This window comes from Emys orbicularis, chromosome 7 (genome assembly GCF_028017835.1).
Source record: "Emys orbicularis isolate rEmyOrb1 chromosome 7, rEmyOrb1.hap1, whole genome shotgun sequence".
In the NCBI taxonomy this organism is placed as follows: domain Eukaryota; kingdom Metazoa; phylum Chordata; order Testudines; family Emydidae; genus Emys; species Emys orbicularis.
The window spans coordinates 123,005,472-123,023,155 of record NC_088689.1 but is presented as its reverse complement, the minus strand read 5'-3'; the positions used below and the strand labels follow the sequence as shown (position 1 = coordinate 123,023,155).

Genomic DNA, 17,684 nt, shown 5'->3' with positions numbered 1-17,684 from the left:
ATTTTCTAACAATAAAAAAAGTAAAAAGTAAGAATCTGAATAAACACGTTAAGCTATATAACTGCTTAAATAAATGTGTACAGACATAGTGGATCCTCCTGGCTTCACCAGATTTAGTGAAAAGGCTGCATCTGGTTGCAATTCAACAAGTTTTAATAGTTGCACCAACTAACGAGAATTAAACTTTAAGAAACGAACTAAAAAGTAGAAATGCAAAACAATATTTAAATCAATTATTTAAATCAAGGTTTCCTGCTTACTGATTTAAATCATGATTAAAATTTGTGATTTAAACCACTAATCTAAATCAATCCACACTGGCAGGTGGGGACAGGTGAGTAACTACATGCATGCTGCCAGCAACAGCAAGAGGTGGTTCCTGGCAGAAGGCCAGGAACTTTTCAGGAGAAGGCACTTCACCAGCATTGCAAATGGCTCTTTACAAGCAGCTCCATTCAGCCTACCTTTTGTGTGTCTTGCCCCAAGTCACTAAAAATGGCTTCTTTGGACCTCATCAAGGGCTGTGAAAGACTGACAGTGAACCTGACAGAGGCCAACACGCATTCAAGCAAAACGTACTAGACATTTCAGGTGATCTCGAGGATAGAGAATTTGACACCTGCTGTGACAAACCACATTTTCCTAATGTAGATGAATGTGCCCGTGCTGCTGATCTAACTTTGTTTGTGACAGAGCAAAATATTTACGATATCTACCTGTACAAGGCTTCTACACCCAGAGTTCTCTGTCAAATCAGAAAGTGGAGACAGGGGATGGAAATTCCCAAGTTCTTCCATCAAATTTGGGGTTCACTATACCCACACTTTGATGTTTAAAAAAGTATGGATAGGAGTGAGACTCATTGCTTAAACATTTTCCACATGTAGAAGTTATTTGAAATACCATGACATTTTCATGTATCTAAAATAAGACAAAATGCATTAGAAGACACTTTTAAAATATCTTTACTATAACACGTTTACCAACTTTACCTTCTTGCATTAGTTCTTTGATTTGTTCATCCTTCTCCTTCAATAGTTCAGCTGTTTCATTACAATTTAGTCTAGTTGCCAATTCTTCTTTAACATTCTTTACTTCCTAAAAAGGAGGAAATATTCTTAGTACTATTTACAAATAATGTTAGCCTTTTTTAAAAATACATATGTTAAATTACATGGAGCTTTTATCCACTGGAAAAATAGATATGGCCCCAAATATAGCATAGTTTCTCAGATTCCTAAAAAGACTTTAGACCAGTGGTTTTCAACCTTTTTTTGTTTGCAAACCCCTAAAAAATTGCGAATGGAAGTGCAGACCCCTTTCGAAATCTTAGGCCTGGTCTACACTAGGAGCTTATATCGAATTTAGCGCCGTTACATCGAATTAACCCTGCACCCGTCCACACCAGGAAGCTACTTAGTTCGAAATAGAGCTCTTTTAAATTCGACTTCTGTAATCCTCGAAAACGAGAGGAGTAGCGCTAAATTCGAAATGGCAATATCGAATTAGGCTAGGTGTGGATGGAAATCGACGGTAATAGCTCCGGGAGCTATCCCACAGTGCACCACTCTGTTGACGCTCTGGACAGCACTTCGAGCTCGGATGCTCTGACCAGCCACACAGGAAAAGCCCCGGGAAAATTTGAATTCCTTTTCCTGTCTGGCCAGTTTGAATCTCATTTTCTGTTTGGACAGCGTGGAGAGCTCAGCAGCACTGGCAACGATGCAGAGCTCTCCAGCAGAGTTGGCCGTGCAATCTAATAGAAAGAGGGCCCCAGCATGGACTGATCGGGAAGTCTTGGATCTCATCGCTGTGTGGGGCGATGAGTCCGTGCTTTCAGAGCTGCGCTCCAAAAGAAGGAATGCAAAGATCTACGAGAAGATCTCTAAAGCCATGGCAGAGAGAGGATACAGCCGGGATGCAACGCAGTGCCGCGTGAAAATCAAGGAGCTGAGACAAGGCTACCAAAAAACCAAAGAGGCAAACCGACGCTCCGGATCACAGCCCCACACATCACGTTTCTACGAGGCACTGCATTCCATCCTAGGTGCGGCCGCCACCACTACCCCACCAGTGACCGTGGACTCCGAGGATGGGATATTGTCCACGGCCGGTTCCTCCTCGGAAATGTTAGGTGACGGGGAAGATGAGGAAGGAGATGAGGAGGACGAGGCAGTCGACAGCGCTTGCACCGCTGATTTCAACGACAGCCAGGAGCTCTTCATCACCCTTACCGAGATCCCCTACCAACCGTCCACAGCCCTTACCCCGGACACCGAATCAGGGGAAGGATCAAGCAGTGAGTGCTTTAAACATCTAAACATTTCATTTTAACATAAGTGGAATATTTATATTGTTAAGAATGGGCTTTTCAGTCACTCATTTAAACATAGAAACTTTTATTTATAACAAAACAGGAATATTAACTATATTAGTAATTTGTTGTTCATGATTTAGTTGGCTTAGTGAACTATTTACTCCTAACTATGTATAGAAAATCAAGTACTGTCCGGATATTCATGATTAGTCCACCACAGGACGCTCCACTCTGTAGTCCGTAATGCTGAACTTAAAGGAAAAGGCGGTCAATGTGCCCGGGAATGGACAGACAGTCCTCCTGGGATAGCTCGGCATAGCTCTCCTGCAGGTACCGCTCCAGCATGCGCACGAGGTTCAACGGCAGGGCGATCTTGTTTGGTCCCCCGTGGTAACACACGTTCCCACGCCATGAGTCCATCAGGTAGTCGGGGATCAGTGCGCGGCACAGCATGGCGGCATACGGCCCAGGCCTCTGCATGCTTTCACGCAGCATCCTTCCCCTCTCGGTCTCCGAGATCCTCATGAGTGTTATGTCACACATGACGCCCTGCTTTAAATTAGGGAGGGGAATGTTAGTATTGGGACTGCTTTACAGCCACGCTGTGGAGGCGGCAGAGGGGCAGCATACAGGGATCTTTCCCGGGGACAGCCGCGAGGTGGTGGGACAGGGGTAGAGCTCATGCTTCCCTGATTGCTGCCAGCAGAGAGTGGCCTTGCATTCAGTGCGAAAGGAGCCCAGTGCTACTATTACATGTTTAAGCTGCCACAAGTCTACGGCTTACCATGTTTTCCTGCAGCAGAAGTAGAGGTGTCCTGCAACGCTTCTCTGATCGCAACTGCAGGACCCCAGACACATAAGGCGAGGGCCGAAAATTCGACCTTGTCCTGAGTGCGCATGTGAAAGGTGCAGTGCATGGTGTTGTTCACAGAGAAAGACTATGCTCTTTGTTAGCAACTTCATTTATCTGTCTCAGGAATTTACTCCCTTTTTCCCATTCCCACAGACACATCTGCGACTGTCTCCCAACCCAGCCTGGCATCACACTCCCAGAGGCTAGCGCAGATTAGAAGAAGGAAGAGAAAAACTCGTGAAGACATGTTTTATGAACTTATGGAGTGCTCACGAGAGCAGGCAGCCCAGACGACACAGTGGAGGGAGAACTTGTCACAAATGCACAGAGCAGTCATGGAACGGGAGGAGAGGTGGCGCCAGGAGGACCAGCAGGCTACTCAAACCCTGCTTGGACTAATGAGGGAGCAAACGGAGACGCTCCGGCGCCTAGTGGATATTCTGCAAGACCGGAGGCAGGAGGACAGAGCACTGCTGCTGTCTATCTCTAACCGCCCTCCCCCGCCACCAAGTCCCACACCCCCCTCACCAAAAGTACAAAGAAGGAGGGGCGGCAAGGTCCGTTAAAACTGTCAGTCGGCCACTGCACACTGCTGCAGCAATGGAAGGCTCTCGTTCCAAAGTTTGAAAAGTCCTTTCCTACCCATCTCACACTAGCCCATGTCCAAGTTTCCTCCCCCCCCCCCCCCCCCCTTTCATGTGCGGTTCATAATAAAACATCTGTTTCTGTTAAGTACTGTTTCCGAGAGTGTCTTTTGGAGGGGATTCTGTCTGAAGGGGGGGAAGGGGTTTGTTACTTGGACAGGACAGTCACCTGTAGCAGGCTACAGAGGCGGGGGCAGGTCCAGCATCAGGACACATACACAGCACAGTCACCAGTTACCCTGGTCAGTCTGGGAGGCGGTTTTCTTGTTCTGGGGTGCGAGGGGGTTGATCTGTGACTTTGTGTCGGGGGAGGGCAGTTAGAGATCCTATGCCGCGGTCCTTATCCTGGATCACAGAGCCACGCAGCAGGGGACCTGTTACCCTCCGCCCCCTGCCAGAAAGTCACTTGGCCGACACATACATCCAGTCCCGCCCAGGACTGCTGGCAGGCTGCGTTGAAACAACCAATCCAGCACTGCGGAGCCTGTCATTCCCGGACTTTAGAAGCATCATTTGCATCAAAACACTAAGCCCGCCCCCCGCCACAGTCTGCGTCCCCGGTTTAAAACATTCCCGCGAAAACAGTAAAAAAGAGAACCTTGTTCATTAACAGAACAGAACAGATTTTATTTGTTGGGAAGGTGGGGAAGGGGGTATGTAACTTGGAAGGATAGTCAACAGTAACTGGGTAAAGAAACGGGGGCAGGTTCAGCATCTGTGTCCACAAAGTAAAAAGTCACTGGAGACCCTGTTCAGTCAGGAACCTGGCTTTCAAAGCCTCCCTAATGCACAGCGCGTCCCGCTGTGATCTTCTAATCGCCCTGCTGTCTGGCTGGACGTAATCAGAAGCCAGGCTATTTGCCTCAACCTCCCACCCCGACATATAGGTCTCCCCCTTGCTCTCACACAAATTGTGGAGCACACAGCAAGCAGCTATCACAATCGGGATATTGGTCTCGCTGAGATCACAGCGAGTGAGTAGGCTTCTCCATCTCCCCTTGAGACGGCCAAAAGCACACTCCACCACCATTCTGCACTTGCTGAGCCGGTAGTTGAATAGTTCTTTCCCTGAGTCCAGCGCGCCAGTGTAGGGCTTCATGAGCCAGGGCATTAGCGGGTATGCAGGGTCCCCGAGGATGACTGTAGACATCTCCACATCCCCAACAGTTACTTTGTGGTCCGGGAAGTAAAGACCTTCCTGCAGCCGTCTACACAGACCAGAGTTCCTGAACACCCTAGCGTCATGAACCTTGCCAGGCCATCCAACGTAGATATTGGTAAAACGTCCCCGATGGTCCACCAGTGCTTGCAGCACCATGGAAAAGTAGCCCTTCCGGTTGATGTACTGGCTAGCCTGGTGGTCCGGTGCCAGGATAGGGATGTGAGTCCCATCTATAGCCCCACCGCAGTTTGGGAATCCCATCTCGGCAAAGCCATCTCTGATGAGCTCCACGTTTCCCAGGGTCACTACCTTAGATAGCAGTAGCTTGACGATTGCCCTGGCTACTTGCATAACAGCAACCCCCACGGTAGACTTGCCCACGCCAAACTGGTTAGCGACGGACCGGTAGCTGTCTGGCGTTGCGAGCTTCCAGAGGGCTATGGCCACTCGCTTCTGGACAGTCAGGGCTGCCCGCATCCGGGTGTCCTTTCGCTTCAGGGAAGGGGACAGCAACTCACACAGTTCGAGGAAAGTCCCCTTCCGCATGCGAAAGTTGCGCAGCCACTGGGATTCATCCCAGACCTGCAGCACTATGCGGTCCCACCATTCCGTGCTGGTTTCACGGGCCCAGAATCGCCGTTCAACAGTATCAACAAGACCCAGTGACAGCGAGATGTCCTGGGCGCTGGGTCTCATGTTCTCAGAGAGGTCGGAGCTAGTGTCCGACTTCATGCCGTCACGGTAGTGCCGTAGCCTCCTCTCATGATTGATCTGCAGCTGCCTCTGGTACAGGTGGAGGAGAAGCTGCGAGGCGTTGAGAACTGCCACAACTGCAGCGATGGTCGCAGCGGGATCCATGCTCGCACTGCTGTGGCGTCCGCGCTGTCAGTAATCAGAAAAGTGCGCGAACTGATTTCCCGCCGGCGCTTTCAGGGAGGGAGGGAGGGAGGGCTTGAGTGACGGACGGATGACGACAGGCGCCCAAAAGCACCCTCGACACATTTTTTTACCCAGAAGGCATTTGGGGCTCGACCCAGAATTCCAATGGGCAGGGGGGACTGCGGGAACTGTGGGATAGCTGCCCACAGTGCACCGCTTCCAATGTCGACGCTTGCCCCGTTAGTGTGGTCTCACAAAGTCGAATTACTGTCCTTAGTGTGGACACACACGTTCGACTTAGTAATATCGATTCCACATAGTCGAATTAACTAAAATCGAAGTACTCTCGTAGTGTAGACAAGGCCTTAGACATAGTTTGCAGACTACCAGGGGTCCGTGGACCTCAGATTGAGAACTACTGCTTTAGATTTTGTATTTTAGAATAAACCAGCAGTTAAAAGAATGAAAACAAATTATTCTGCAAGAACTAGGCAATCAATAACTGTGTGAACTCAAAGATGCAGAAGGTGATAACTAGCCTTAAGTGTATATTTTTTAAGTTCACTGACACCCCTATTATTTTTGGGGAGTTCTATAGACTATTAAGTTAATAGGTTAAGTTCTATAACCTATTAAGCAGGAGGTTAGACTAGATGATCACAGTGGTCCCTTCTGGACTTGGAATCTATGAATACCCCTATTTTCTCTTTTCAATCAGAATTTTCTTTTGCCTTTACCTAATCCTATTTTAAACCTCTGTGATGTAGCAAAAAAACCCAGAACTATTTAATTCATGCAAGTGAATATCAGATAACGTGGGATTCTACTTCCTCCTAAAAAGAAGTACAACCCCAACTGCTCCAACACACATTTAGAGGGGCATTGACAAAACAACTGTGTTTAATAATAAAGCATTTTTTTAAATCTGAAATTTTTAAGAATATTTTTTAATTATGCTGTTTTTGCAGAATGACTATGAACAGACCACCCTAAGCAAAATGCTTTAGTGTTTGAACAGTGAATGTTTAAATCCCAACCCCCCCCCCCCCTTTTTTTTTTTTTAAATAAAATCATGAAAACATCTCTATCAGGTCTTGTGGAGCCCATCCCCCCACAACACCACACACAAAAAACCCAAAACCTTTATATTGATATCCAAGTTACTTCACAGTGGCTCCTGTAAATATCATGTTTTCCCAACCTCAATTTCTATGATTTGCTCCTAAGGGAAGCTGAGACTATTTAGTGTTATAAATACTAATTCAGCTAGGAAGCTGATTACCTTTTTAGCTGCATCCCTCTCTTTGCATGCTAGCTGGACCTTCTTTTCAGCATCTGCTATTCGCTGAGTAAACTCCTCTTTAAGAGATGAAATGCTACTGCTCTCTTCTTTCACTCTAAACATTTCACTAGATTTAAGACATTTTAGAATAGTCCAATGGTTATGTTGACATTTCAAACTGCATTCAACAAGCTCTCATAATAAACTTTAACTAGCAAGACACAAAACATTGAAACTCATCAGAAACACAGGTCTTTAGAAGATCTTCACCGATTTAGTTAAATAGTGTAAAATAAGGTTGGCACTTCAATGATTTCATCTAAAACACATTATCCACTAATCAAGCTCTGCTAATGAATGGGTAAACATACAGCATTGGTACAACAAGAGTTACACTATGTAACTCTACGTAAAAGAATAAATGGACACAAATCAGACGTCAAGAATTATAAAATTCAAAAACCAGTTGGAGAACACTTCAATCTCCCTGGCCACTCGATTACAGACCTAAAAGTCGCAATATTACAACAAAAAAACTTCAAAAACAGACTCCAACGAGAGACTGCTGAATTGGAATTAATTTGCAAATTGGACACCATTAAATTAGGCTTGAAGAAAGACGGAGTGGATGGGCCATTACACAAAGTAAAACTATTTCCCCATGCTTATTTCCCCCCCACCCCCATATCTCCTTGTCAATTGCTGGAAATGGGCCATTTTCATTACCACTACAAACAGTTTTTTTGTTTTTTTTCTCTCCTGCTGATAAAAGCTCACCTTAACTGATCACTCTCCTTATAGTGTGTATAGTAACACCCATTGTTTCATGTTCTCTGTGTGTGTGTGTGTGTGTGTGTGTGTATATATCTATCTTCCTACTGTATTTTCCACTACATGCATCCGATGAAGTAGGCTGTAGCCCACGAAAGCTTATGCTCAAATACATTTGTTAGTCTCTAAGGTGCCACAAGTACTCCTGTTCTTTTTACTATGTAAAAGACAACTGATTGTTTATTAAGTTATTTAATAAACGAACAAAAAATCATGACTACTTCACACTAATAGCAGGCTGATTTCACAAATAAACAGATGTTTGAACACTAATAAAAAATATTTGTTTTATTGTATCACACACCTAAGTAGCCCCCATTTTTGTTGCAATAAGTCACAATTTAGCACTTATAAGCAGAACGCTTACATTCAGAACTGTCGCTATTTTTATACTTACTCTTTCAGGTTATCGAAAGCTTCTTCCAGGCCTGCCTTCTCTTTACTAACACTTAATAATTGTGTTTCCCTCTTCTCCAGCTTCTCAGTCAACAAATCAATCATCTGAATAAAATTTTAGACATGAAGATCAAAAACAGTTAAATGATGGAAATAGCATGTTTTTTTTCCTTTAACTGGGTTTTGAGGTTGGAATTCTTTTGATACTTTTAGGAACTTTTATTTTAAAGTCAATGAAGAATGGCAAGCCTCATGGTAAGCTTTTAAATCTAATTATACCAGAAACAGAATCTGGACGTTTTGAATCTATTTAGTTTTCTAAACTTTTAACAAAGGGAATTCCTGGCTCAGCTAAAATTCCCATTAAATTCAGTAGTAGTTCAATGGTAGTTCTGTCTGAGTAAAGAGTGCTAAATAGGGCCCATAGTCTCCACTATCTTCCTATTTGCTTATTTTGTCAGATACACTTGCAGATGACAGAGATTACAACTGTGGCATCTGACAACTTAATTTTGAATCTTTTTCATGTTTCTAAGAGATAAAGATGTTATGTAAGTGCAAGAGTAATTGCTTCCAAAATGCTTCATTTGTAACAGCTGTTTTAAGTTTTTACAATAGGGAGCAGAAGTTTTGTTTTACAACTACTGGCCATAAGTACTAAACAGAAACTCAAGACATTTATCAGCATGAAGTTAAGAAACAAGAAAAACAAGGCTCTTTACTTTCTAGATTTTTAATAAATAAATGTGCATGATTAAAAACTCCTTTATACTTCTCATTCCACTGTTTTGTGGCGCTTTACCACAGAAGAGGCATGACAAAATGCAAATGGAGTCTACAAACTACCAATAACAGGTAAAGTATGTGCATCAAACATGTATCACAATCTAATTAGGGCATATAACTGAAAAATCTGCTATATTTCATGAATAACAGGTTTCTAAACCAAAAAAAGTCTTCCCTATTCAATAATTATACAATTATCTAATTAAACATAATTATGTAATAGCCCATGACTGTACACTTTTCTGCGACATTTACCTCATAATTCTGTACAATTTTACACAGACATTAAAAGGAACAAGCTTATTAATTCTCTTTCAAAAGTGGATTAACTAAAGGTGTTTCATAAACTCAGAGACACTCTTTTCCCATTGCTATTATTAATAGTAATATTACTGCTATGCTTACAGGCCCAAACCAAGACTGGGGCCCAATTGTGCTAGGCACTGCAGAAACAGATTATCCTGGATGAACTGACAATTTAAAATAGCCAAAGGCTGGGAGGGGAAAGAGGCACAAAGAAGGAAAATGCCTTGCACAAGGTCACCCAGCAGGTTAGTGGAAGAACAGGGAATAGAACCCAAGTCTCTGAAGTTCCAGTCCAGTACCCTATCTGCTGGACCACGCTTCCTCTCTACATTTCTCCTTTCTGTATAATTAAGTTAGCTATCCAATTTATACTTATTTTAGTCAATACTCACTAACCCGTTTCTCTTCTTGGCCTTAAAAACCTAGTTTACCTAGTCTTTCTAAAGCATCTACTAGTGACAAAAACTAGGTCATTTGCATCTTTCAGGTGTAACACTTCTCTAGGAGAGGCAGTGGCACTGGAACATTTTTTTTTTTATAGTGGGGATGATGAAAGTCAGCAAAAAACTGTCACCAAACTTTTTACCTTGTAACCCCTGCCCCCTAGAGCTGGGGCCGGGAGCAAGGCTGTGGCTCCGGGAGGGGGGAACACGGATAGGGGTAAGGGAGCAGAGGCTGGGTCCACAACTGGGGGTGGATGCGGAGTGCCGGGAACACACGTGCGGGGCCGAGAGTGGAGCCCTGTGTAAAATCTGGGGGTGCTACAGCACCCCCACCCCCGTAGTTCCCGCACCTATGAGGAGAGGTCTTTACAATTGAAATAATGCTGATGTATTGTGTAAATTAAGCTACTGTATAATGCTGAAAAAATGTTTTCAGCATGATTTCTGATTAATCAAAGTTGTTTCTCATTTCTGAAAACGAGTTAACGCTAAATCTATATATTACAAAGCCAAAGTATACAAGCCTATGAAAGTGTATTAAAAATATTTTCAAGCTGATTCTACATGTAATCAGTTTTACACAGCTTACATATCTATATCTGCAAATTGTTTGACTACTGTTGAAATGTTAACGGTTACTGATAATTCCTGATAATTTTACATCATAAAATTTTCAATGGGCTCCTTTCACTGTTTATCTCATAATCAGTCCAATTTACAACAAAACAGCTACAAGTATGTACACTTGACAAAAATACTTATTGAGGGCTTGTCTACACGTACAGCACTACAGCTGCACTGGTGCGCTGTAGCACTTTAGTGACGCTGCTACTATGACAACAGGAGAGCTTTTCCCATCAGCATAACTAGTCCACCTCCCCAAGAGGTGGTAGCTATGTTAGTGGGAGAAGCTCTCCCATCAATATAGCACTGTCTACACAAGGGGTTAGGTCAGTATAACTACGTCACTCAGGACTGTATTTTTCACACCCGAGTGATGTAGTTATACTGATAAGTCTGTAGTGTAGACCTAGCCTGAGCCAGATTCTTGTTAGTAGGCCTCAAGACAATGCACTGAAAATAGCAGTATGGACGCTGTATCTCAGGCTCCCAAGCGTAGGGGACAGATTGATTTGAGAACCCCAGCCACAATGTCCATGCTATTGTTTTTAGCATGCCAACTCAAGCCCCACTAGCATGAACGTCTACCTAGGCTGGGAGGCTCGCTCCCAGCTGCGGTGTAGACATACCCATTAAGGCCCCAGTCTTGCAGCCAGGTCCACACAGACTGATGCTTGCACCCATGTGGAGCTCTAATGATTTCACTGAGATTCTGAACAGATGGAGCCTTACATCGCAGGATCAAAGAATTTTCCAGTAGTACAGAATGATGCAGTATGGACTTATTTGGTCCAGGTATAAGTCAATGACTAGGGGTCAAGATCAGTGCAGCTTCACTCACTTATAACTGGGATGAATTCAGCCCACAGAATGCATGTTGTGTGTTTGCGTAACATATTCTATAGTTACCTTGCAAAGCTCTTCCTTTTCACAATTCACTTTAGGCAACTTTTCAGCACCTTGCTGCTGCATCACAACCTCCACTTTGACCGTTTGTCCTTCATCTGTTTGTACTGCAGCAACCAAAACATCTGGTTGCTCAGAGTTAACAGGGGTCGCACTTCTCCCACTTTCCTCCATTTCAGTTTCCTCTGCGTGTACAAGTGTCTCATTCAATTCTTCTTTAGATTTATTTTTCATGAGATCAACCATCTCAGTCTTTGGTGTTAAAGGGCTGACTGTGAGAGATGCTGAAGCACAACCTCTGCCTGATAATTCATCATCTGAATTGATTTCACTTACGCTTCGGCTATCTAACGACTGCACACTAAATGAGTCAATTCTTTCAAAAGCATCAGAGGAGCTGCAACTCTCAGTCAGTTTCTGAAAGTCATCTAAACGATTATACTCAGCACAGGCAGATGTTGATAAGAGCTGAAAGGAAGTTTGCATCAGATGAAGACTTGATTTTGAATCTGTAGCCTCTTGTCTTGAACTTACCGAGCTCTCACTTATTACACTTTCATGGTCCAAAACTTCAATATCACTAGTTGTGGATGTCCCCGAGGAGAAAGTGCTAATAGGAGGTGAAGGTGTGTTGCTTTGTCTGTCCTCATTTTTTTGTTCCTTACTTTCCAAACCTATGTCCTTTGTCTCTGCAGTAAGAGATTGTGCAGGGCTGTCAGGAGCACTTCCTGATACATCATTTCCTGCATTAGATTTCACATTAACAACAACTTCAGGTACTTTGAGATCTGGAGTGGCCACCTTATCATCAGTGCCTTTGTTTGTATTCTCTTCATGCTTAGCATCAGTTTCAAGTGCAGAACTTTCTTCTAGTTTTTCCTGGGGAACATCAAGGTTTTTCAAGTCCACTAGCACAGATGCAGAGGAATCTTTTGCTTCTGTCTCAGTTTCTACTAGCATTTCTGGCTGACTGCTGCATAGAGAGTCCTTTAAAGTGCTTTTCACTTCTTCTTTGGGTCGCTGTGATTTGGTTGGAGGTTTAGACACCACTGGATTCTGCTGTATACTCTGAATATCTGGTGGAGAGAGAAAGGCACTGAAGAAATTCTCAGATTCATCCACCACTGTCCTCCTAACTGGTTTGGTGATTGCTGTTGGTGAGGATATTGGCTGACTTTGAGGTTCTATATTTGAGTTTAATCCCCAGGTAGAAGTATCCCATCCTCCACTTGTAAGGGAATTTGTTCCTAAAATAAGAAGTAAAGAAAATCAGCCATATGAAAAACGTCTAAAATATAAAAGTTACGGTTTTGCAGTAATGGCATTGTGAGATGCAACAATACAGAAAATGAACAAAGAAAGTTATATGATGTTGAACATACAGCATGAAAGAAGATATATAGATAGCCATAGTACCTTTTATTGTTATTGCAACCTTACATTTTACAAGTAATTGTCAAAGTTTAAAGGAGCCATAATGATTCAATGTACAGAAGGAACTCCAGAAAGGTAGAGCAACACAGATGAAAATGACTTTTCTTCTTCCCAGGAACTGTGAAACGTCAGTGGGGGATAGGAAGGCAGAGAGGAGTTATACCAAGATCTGAGAAGCAGCTGAAAAAGGTGCATATGAGTATTAGAGAGAGAGTGAAATAGGTCCATACAGAGTTTTGAAAATCATAAAGGACAATTTCCAAGATGGAAAGGAAACTAGTGAAGGGGACAGTGGACAGGGAATATAACCGGCTTACTGTAGTGAGAGTATGCTAGTCACAGTGATCTGGACACTCTGAAGTTTAGAGTATTAGGCAGATCAGAAAAGAGCAAATTGCAATTATCAGGGTTTAAAAAAAATTACCTGTCACTGACAAGTGGAAAACTAATTCTAACAACTGAGACAGTCTCAGCTTTCAATTTTTGAAGAATTTAGGACTAAAAGGTTCTAGCCTTTATGGCTTGACAATAAACTTCCAAACACAAACCAGTGGAACAAACTTTTTGAGGCAGCTGACAAACAACTTCAGTGCCTTGGGGGCTGTTCCTAATCTTCTCAAACAGGCTAAAACCAAGACATTCCTTTGTTTTCACGGTTGCTATGCCCAGCCTTGTGGGGCAACAGTAAAACTAACAATCCAGTTAGCTTCACTCTGCTCCTCAGTCCTGTCCCACAGCAGCAAACAGGGTACTGCAACTGTTTGCCTTGGACTTTGGACTTTCCCTCCCAGCCTCATCTCTCATATTAACCTCTGGACGGTTTTGTTCTGGGGGGGATAGCTCAGTGGTTTGAGCATTGGCCTGCTAAACCCAGGGTTGTGAGTTCAATCCTTGAGGGGGCCACTTAGGGATCTGGGGCAAAATCAGTACTTGGTCCTGCTAGTGAAGGCAGGGGGCTGGATTCAATGACCTTTCGGGGTCCCTTCCAGTTCTATGAGATAGGTATATCTCCATATATAGTATATGTTGGGTAGGATGTGAAGAATTTCATTGTCAAATTTTAGTAGTGTCGTAAATGCAGTAACTGACAGGACAATATGGAACAGAAAACGTTTGGGGTTCAAGAATAATTTCCAAGATATTTCCCGCATGTAGTCAAAGCACTGGGTATCTCACTACTTATTTCAGACTTATGTAAAAAGAGATTTGTCCCAACAAATATTTCGTTAAGGCATGCATTAGTAAACTAATACCAAATCTCTAAGTTATAACACTCAATAGCAATTGATGCACTAATACATTATTGATTACATCATACTTAGTAACATCAATATTTAAAGTTTGGGTAAGACACTAATGGCTTCATTGCCATAAGTGCTGAGCACTAAAAACTCTTACTGCCTTTCGTGTGAAACTCATGTGATTCAGCACATCTGAAAGTCTGGCAACAGTTTGACAATGCATATACTTATTTTTAAAAATAAGCTGAAATCACTAAAATGTGTTTTTATCTGGTCCACACAGAGTTTGCTCATGACTTCTGAATTACCTTTACTGATGTCCTTATGAATTTCATATTGTTATCACAAAAACTTAAATACAACTGACATTTTAAAATGATTTGGTATAATACTAAAAGAAGCAGGGATTGAGTTTTGTATAACCGTTGTTCACACAAAACCCCCAATATTTAACTTATATGACACTGAAGCCATCTGACAGGTGGCTACTGCTTTTTACTAGAAATGCTTATATATTAAACTTTGTTTATACTTCACTATCACCCTGGAAAATGTTCTCCAACTGTCCTTTATTAGAGATTCAAGTTTACTCTGCCTGGTAAACATACTGTTATCTCCATTTTACTGCTATATTATGCTCAAGATATACACAACATTTGTACTAAGGACATTGATTGGCTATCATTTCAGCTTCCTGAGTCTCTTTATCCTGCATCCCTAATTTTAAAATAGTGTCACATATCAGGACTTCTTCACCTTGAAAGTATAGCCTAGAAAGAAACTCAATACTATAATTTAAGATGAATTTTTCTTTCAAGTTCTGTATTAATGCTGTACCTTATATAAATAACAGACATCACCTCATCATATTTAGACTATGGCAAACTTTCTACAATCTAATTTGTTTAATAAACATTTGCAAGCAGGAAGTTGCAGTAGTTTATTCTGCCACAAAATACATTAACTTCCGCATGAAACTCCACTGAATTTCTATGAACTTGGAGAGGGATTGATGCAGTAGACACTGATAGTAGAGGCAGAGATGCCTGTATCAGAATTAGACAAACGAGTGGTGGAGAAATCATATTACTTAGACATTTCTCTCTTCACACCTGTCATCCTCATTGAGCAACAATGAATTAACAAGTTTCTTGAGTAGATGAATTAAAAGTTTATCCTCAAGGCATAAGCATATTAACATTATTCAAAATTGGGAGTATTACTGTCAGTCATCAACTAGAGCAGAGGAAAAAGGACCAATATCAGTTCCAGCAATTCCTCATTTTACACCTTTGGGGAAAGCGCTAGGCTTCTTTGTGCCTCATTTCCCTTCACCTGTAATATTGTAAACATATTAGGAAACTTAAGTAATTGTTTGCAAAGAGCTTTGAATACCTTCAATGGGGCTATATAATTGTAAAGTGTTAACAAATACAGAATAAGTTGTGAAAGAGGCAGAAAAATATTTGTTTTCAAGGCAGCCTCCTCAGCACCTCTACAATAAATATGACAGCAGATGGTTCTGCCAGAGGATCACATTCTGTCCTCAAACATCACTCACTATGTGTGTAACATTGGTGGGCAGAACCTGGCCTCCACACAGCACCGGCCTCTGTGCTGCTGCCTAGATCAGTGGTTTTCAACTTTTTTTTTCCCCATTCCCGAAAAATTTTGAATGGAAGTGCAGACCCTTTTGGAAATCTTAGACATAGTCTAAGATTGAAAACCACTGTTCTATGGTAATGACAGACCCCTTAGACATAGCTTGCAGACCCCCAGGGGTCCACGGACCACAGGTTGAAAACCACTGGCCTAGACTGTAAGCACCTCAGAGCAGAGATCACCTCATTTTCTGTCTCCTACAGCACCAGGGGGAACCAGGGGACAGCGGGGGGATCCCAGGGTGCAGTTCAGATGCCCCGGTGAGGGGCACAGCACAGCGGGGGACCAGGGGACAGTGGGGGGACCCCAGGGTGCAGTTCAGACACCCCGGTGAGGGGCACAGCACAGCGGGGGGGACCCCAGAGCGCAGTTCAGACACCCCGGTGAGGGGCACAGCACAGCGGGGGACTCCAGGGCGCAGTTCAGACACCCTGGTGAGGGGCACAGCACAGCGGGGGACCAGGGGACAGCGGGGGGACCCCAGGGCGCAGTTCAGACACCCCGGTGAGGGGCACAACACAGCAGGGGACCCCAGGGCGCAGTTCAGACACCCTGGTGAGGGGCACAGCACAGCGGGGGACCAGGGGACAGTGGGGCGGCCCCAGGGCGCAGTTCAGACACCACGGTGAGGGGCACAGCACAGCGGGGGGACCCCAGGGCGCAGTTCAGACACCCTGGTGAGGGGCACAGCACAGCGGGGTACCAGGGGACAGCGGGGGGACCCCAGGAGCAGTTCAGACACCCCGGTGAGGGGCACAACACAGCAGGGGACCCCAGGGCGCAGTTCAGACACCCTGGTGAGGGGCACAGCACAGCGGGGGGCCAGGGGACAGCGCGGGGACCCCAGGGCGCAGTTCAGACGCCCCGGTGAGGGGCACAACACAGCAGGGGACCCCAGGGCGCAGTTCAGACACCCTGGTGAGGGGCACAGCACAGCGGGGGGCCAGGGGACAGCGCGGGGACCCCAGGGCGCAGTTCAGACGCCCCGGTGAGGGGCACAGCACAGCGGGGGGACCCCAGGGCGCAGTTCAGACACCCCGGTGAGGGGCACAGCACAGCGGGGGACCCCAGGGCGCAGTTCAGACACCCCGGTGAGGGGCACAGCACAGCGGGGGACCAGGAGACAGCGGGGGGGACCCCAGGGCGCAGTTCAGACACCCCGGTGAGGGGCACAACACAGCAGGGGACCCCAGGGCGCAGTTCAGACACCCCGGTGAGGGGCACAACACAGCGGGGGACCAGGGAACAGCGCGGGGACCCCAGGGCGCAGTTCAGACGCCCCGGTGAGGGGCGCGGCCGCTCGCACACCTACCGTCGCCGCGGTCGGGGATGACGGCCTCGGCCCAGGAGCTCTCCTCGGCCTGGATGTCCAGCACCCGGTCGATGGATTTCTGGGCCTGCGACAGCGCCTGCTTGGCGAAGCTCGAGAGCTGGGAGGCGTTGAACCAGCTCATTCCCCCGCCCGGCTCGATCCCGGAGCCCGGGGCCTCCGCGGCCAGGCGGGGAACGCAGCGCGCGGGCCCCTGGATCCGCGGGAGGGCGCGGGTCGCAACAGCCACGGGAATAAGGCCCGCACCACCGCCTCCCCCAGCCCGAGGGAGGGCCCCGCACATGCGCACGTCGCACGCCTCCACGTCGCAAACTCGTCAACAAACCCAGCGCAGGCTCACTCGGCGCGTCAGCCTGCGGGTGGTCATGTGACTGCTAGTCTTGCCGCCCCCGCCGCCATAGTTACCGCGGCACAACACTACCTCCCGCAGCTCGCGTGACTTCCGCCTGGGTATGTGTCATGGCGGACGGCAAGGTCGCGGCCTTGCTCTCACGCGAGACATCTCCACTCCTGATTTTTGGCTCAGTTCCGCCTTGGTCCCTGGCAGGACGAACCACCACAGCGCCCGCGATGATGGGCTTTGTCTTATAG

The 17,684-nt window shown here is 45.4% G+C and overlaps 1 protein-coding gene across 2 annotated transcripts in view; it reads right to left on the bottom strand.

The window, feature by feature from the left end:
• Positions 1 to 17,241, bottom strand: part of TMF1 (TATA element modulatory factor 1) — a 36,847-nt gene extending 19,606 nt beyond the window's left edge. For both annotated transcript variants that reach the window (XR_010561537.1, XM_065407848.1), the window contains exons 1-5: positions 17,076 to 17,241; positions 11,430 to 12,673; positions 8,366 to 8,469; positions 7,138 to 7,264; positions 993 to 1,098 (exon numbers count right to left, since the gene is read on the bottom strand). Coding sequence is in view for 1 of the 2 variants with exons in the window: in XM_065407848.1 (XP_065263920.1) it covers positions 993 to 1,098; positions 7,138 to 7,264; positions 8,366 to 8,469; positions 11,430 to 12,673; positions 17,076 to 17,217 (1,723 nt within the window). In the remaining variant the exon portion in view is untranslated. The remainder of the gene's footprint in view (positions 1 to 992; positions 1,099 to 7,137; positions 7,265 to 8,365; positions 8,470 to 11,429; positions 12,674 to 17,075) is intronic.
• Positions 17,242 to 17,684: the final 443 nt, after the last annotated feature.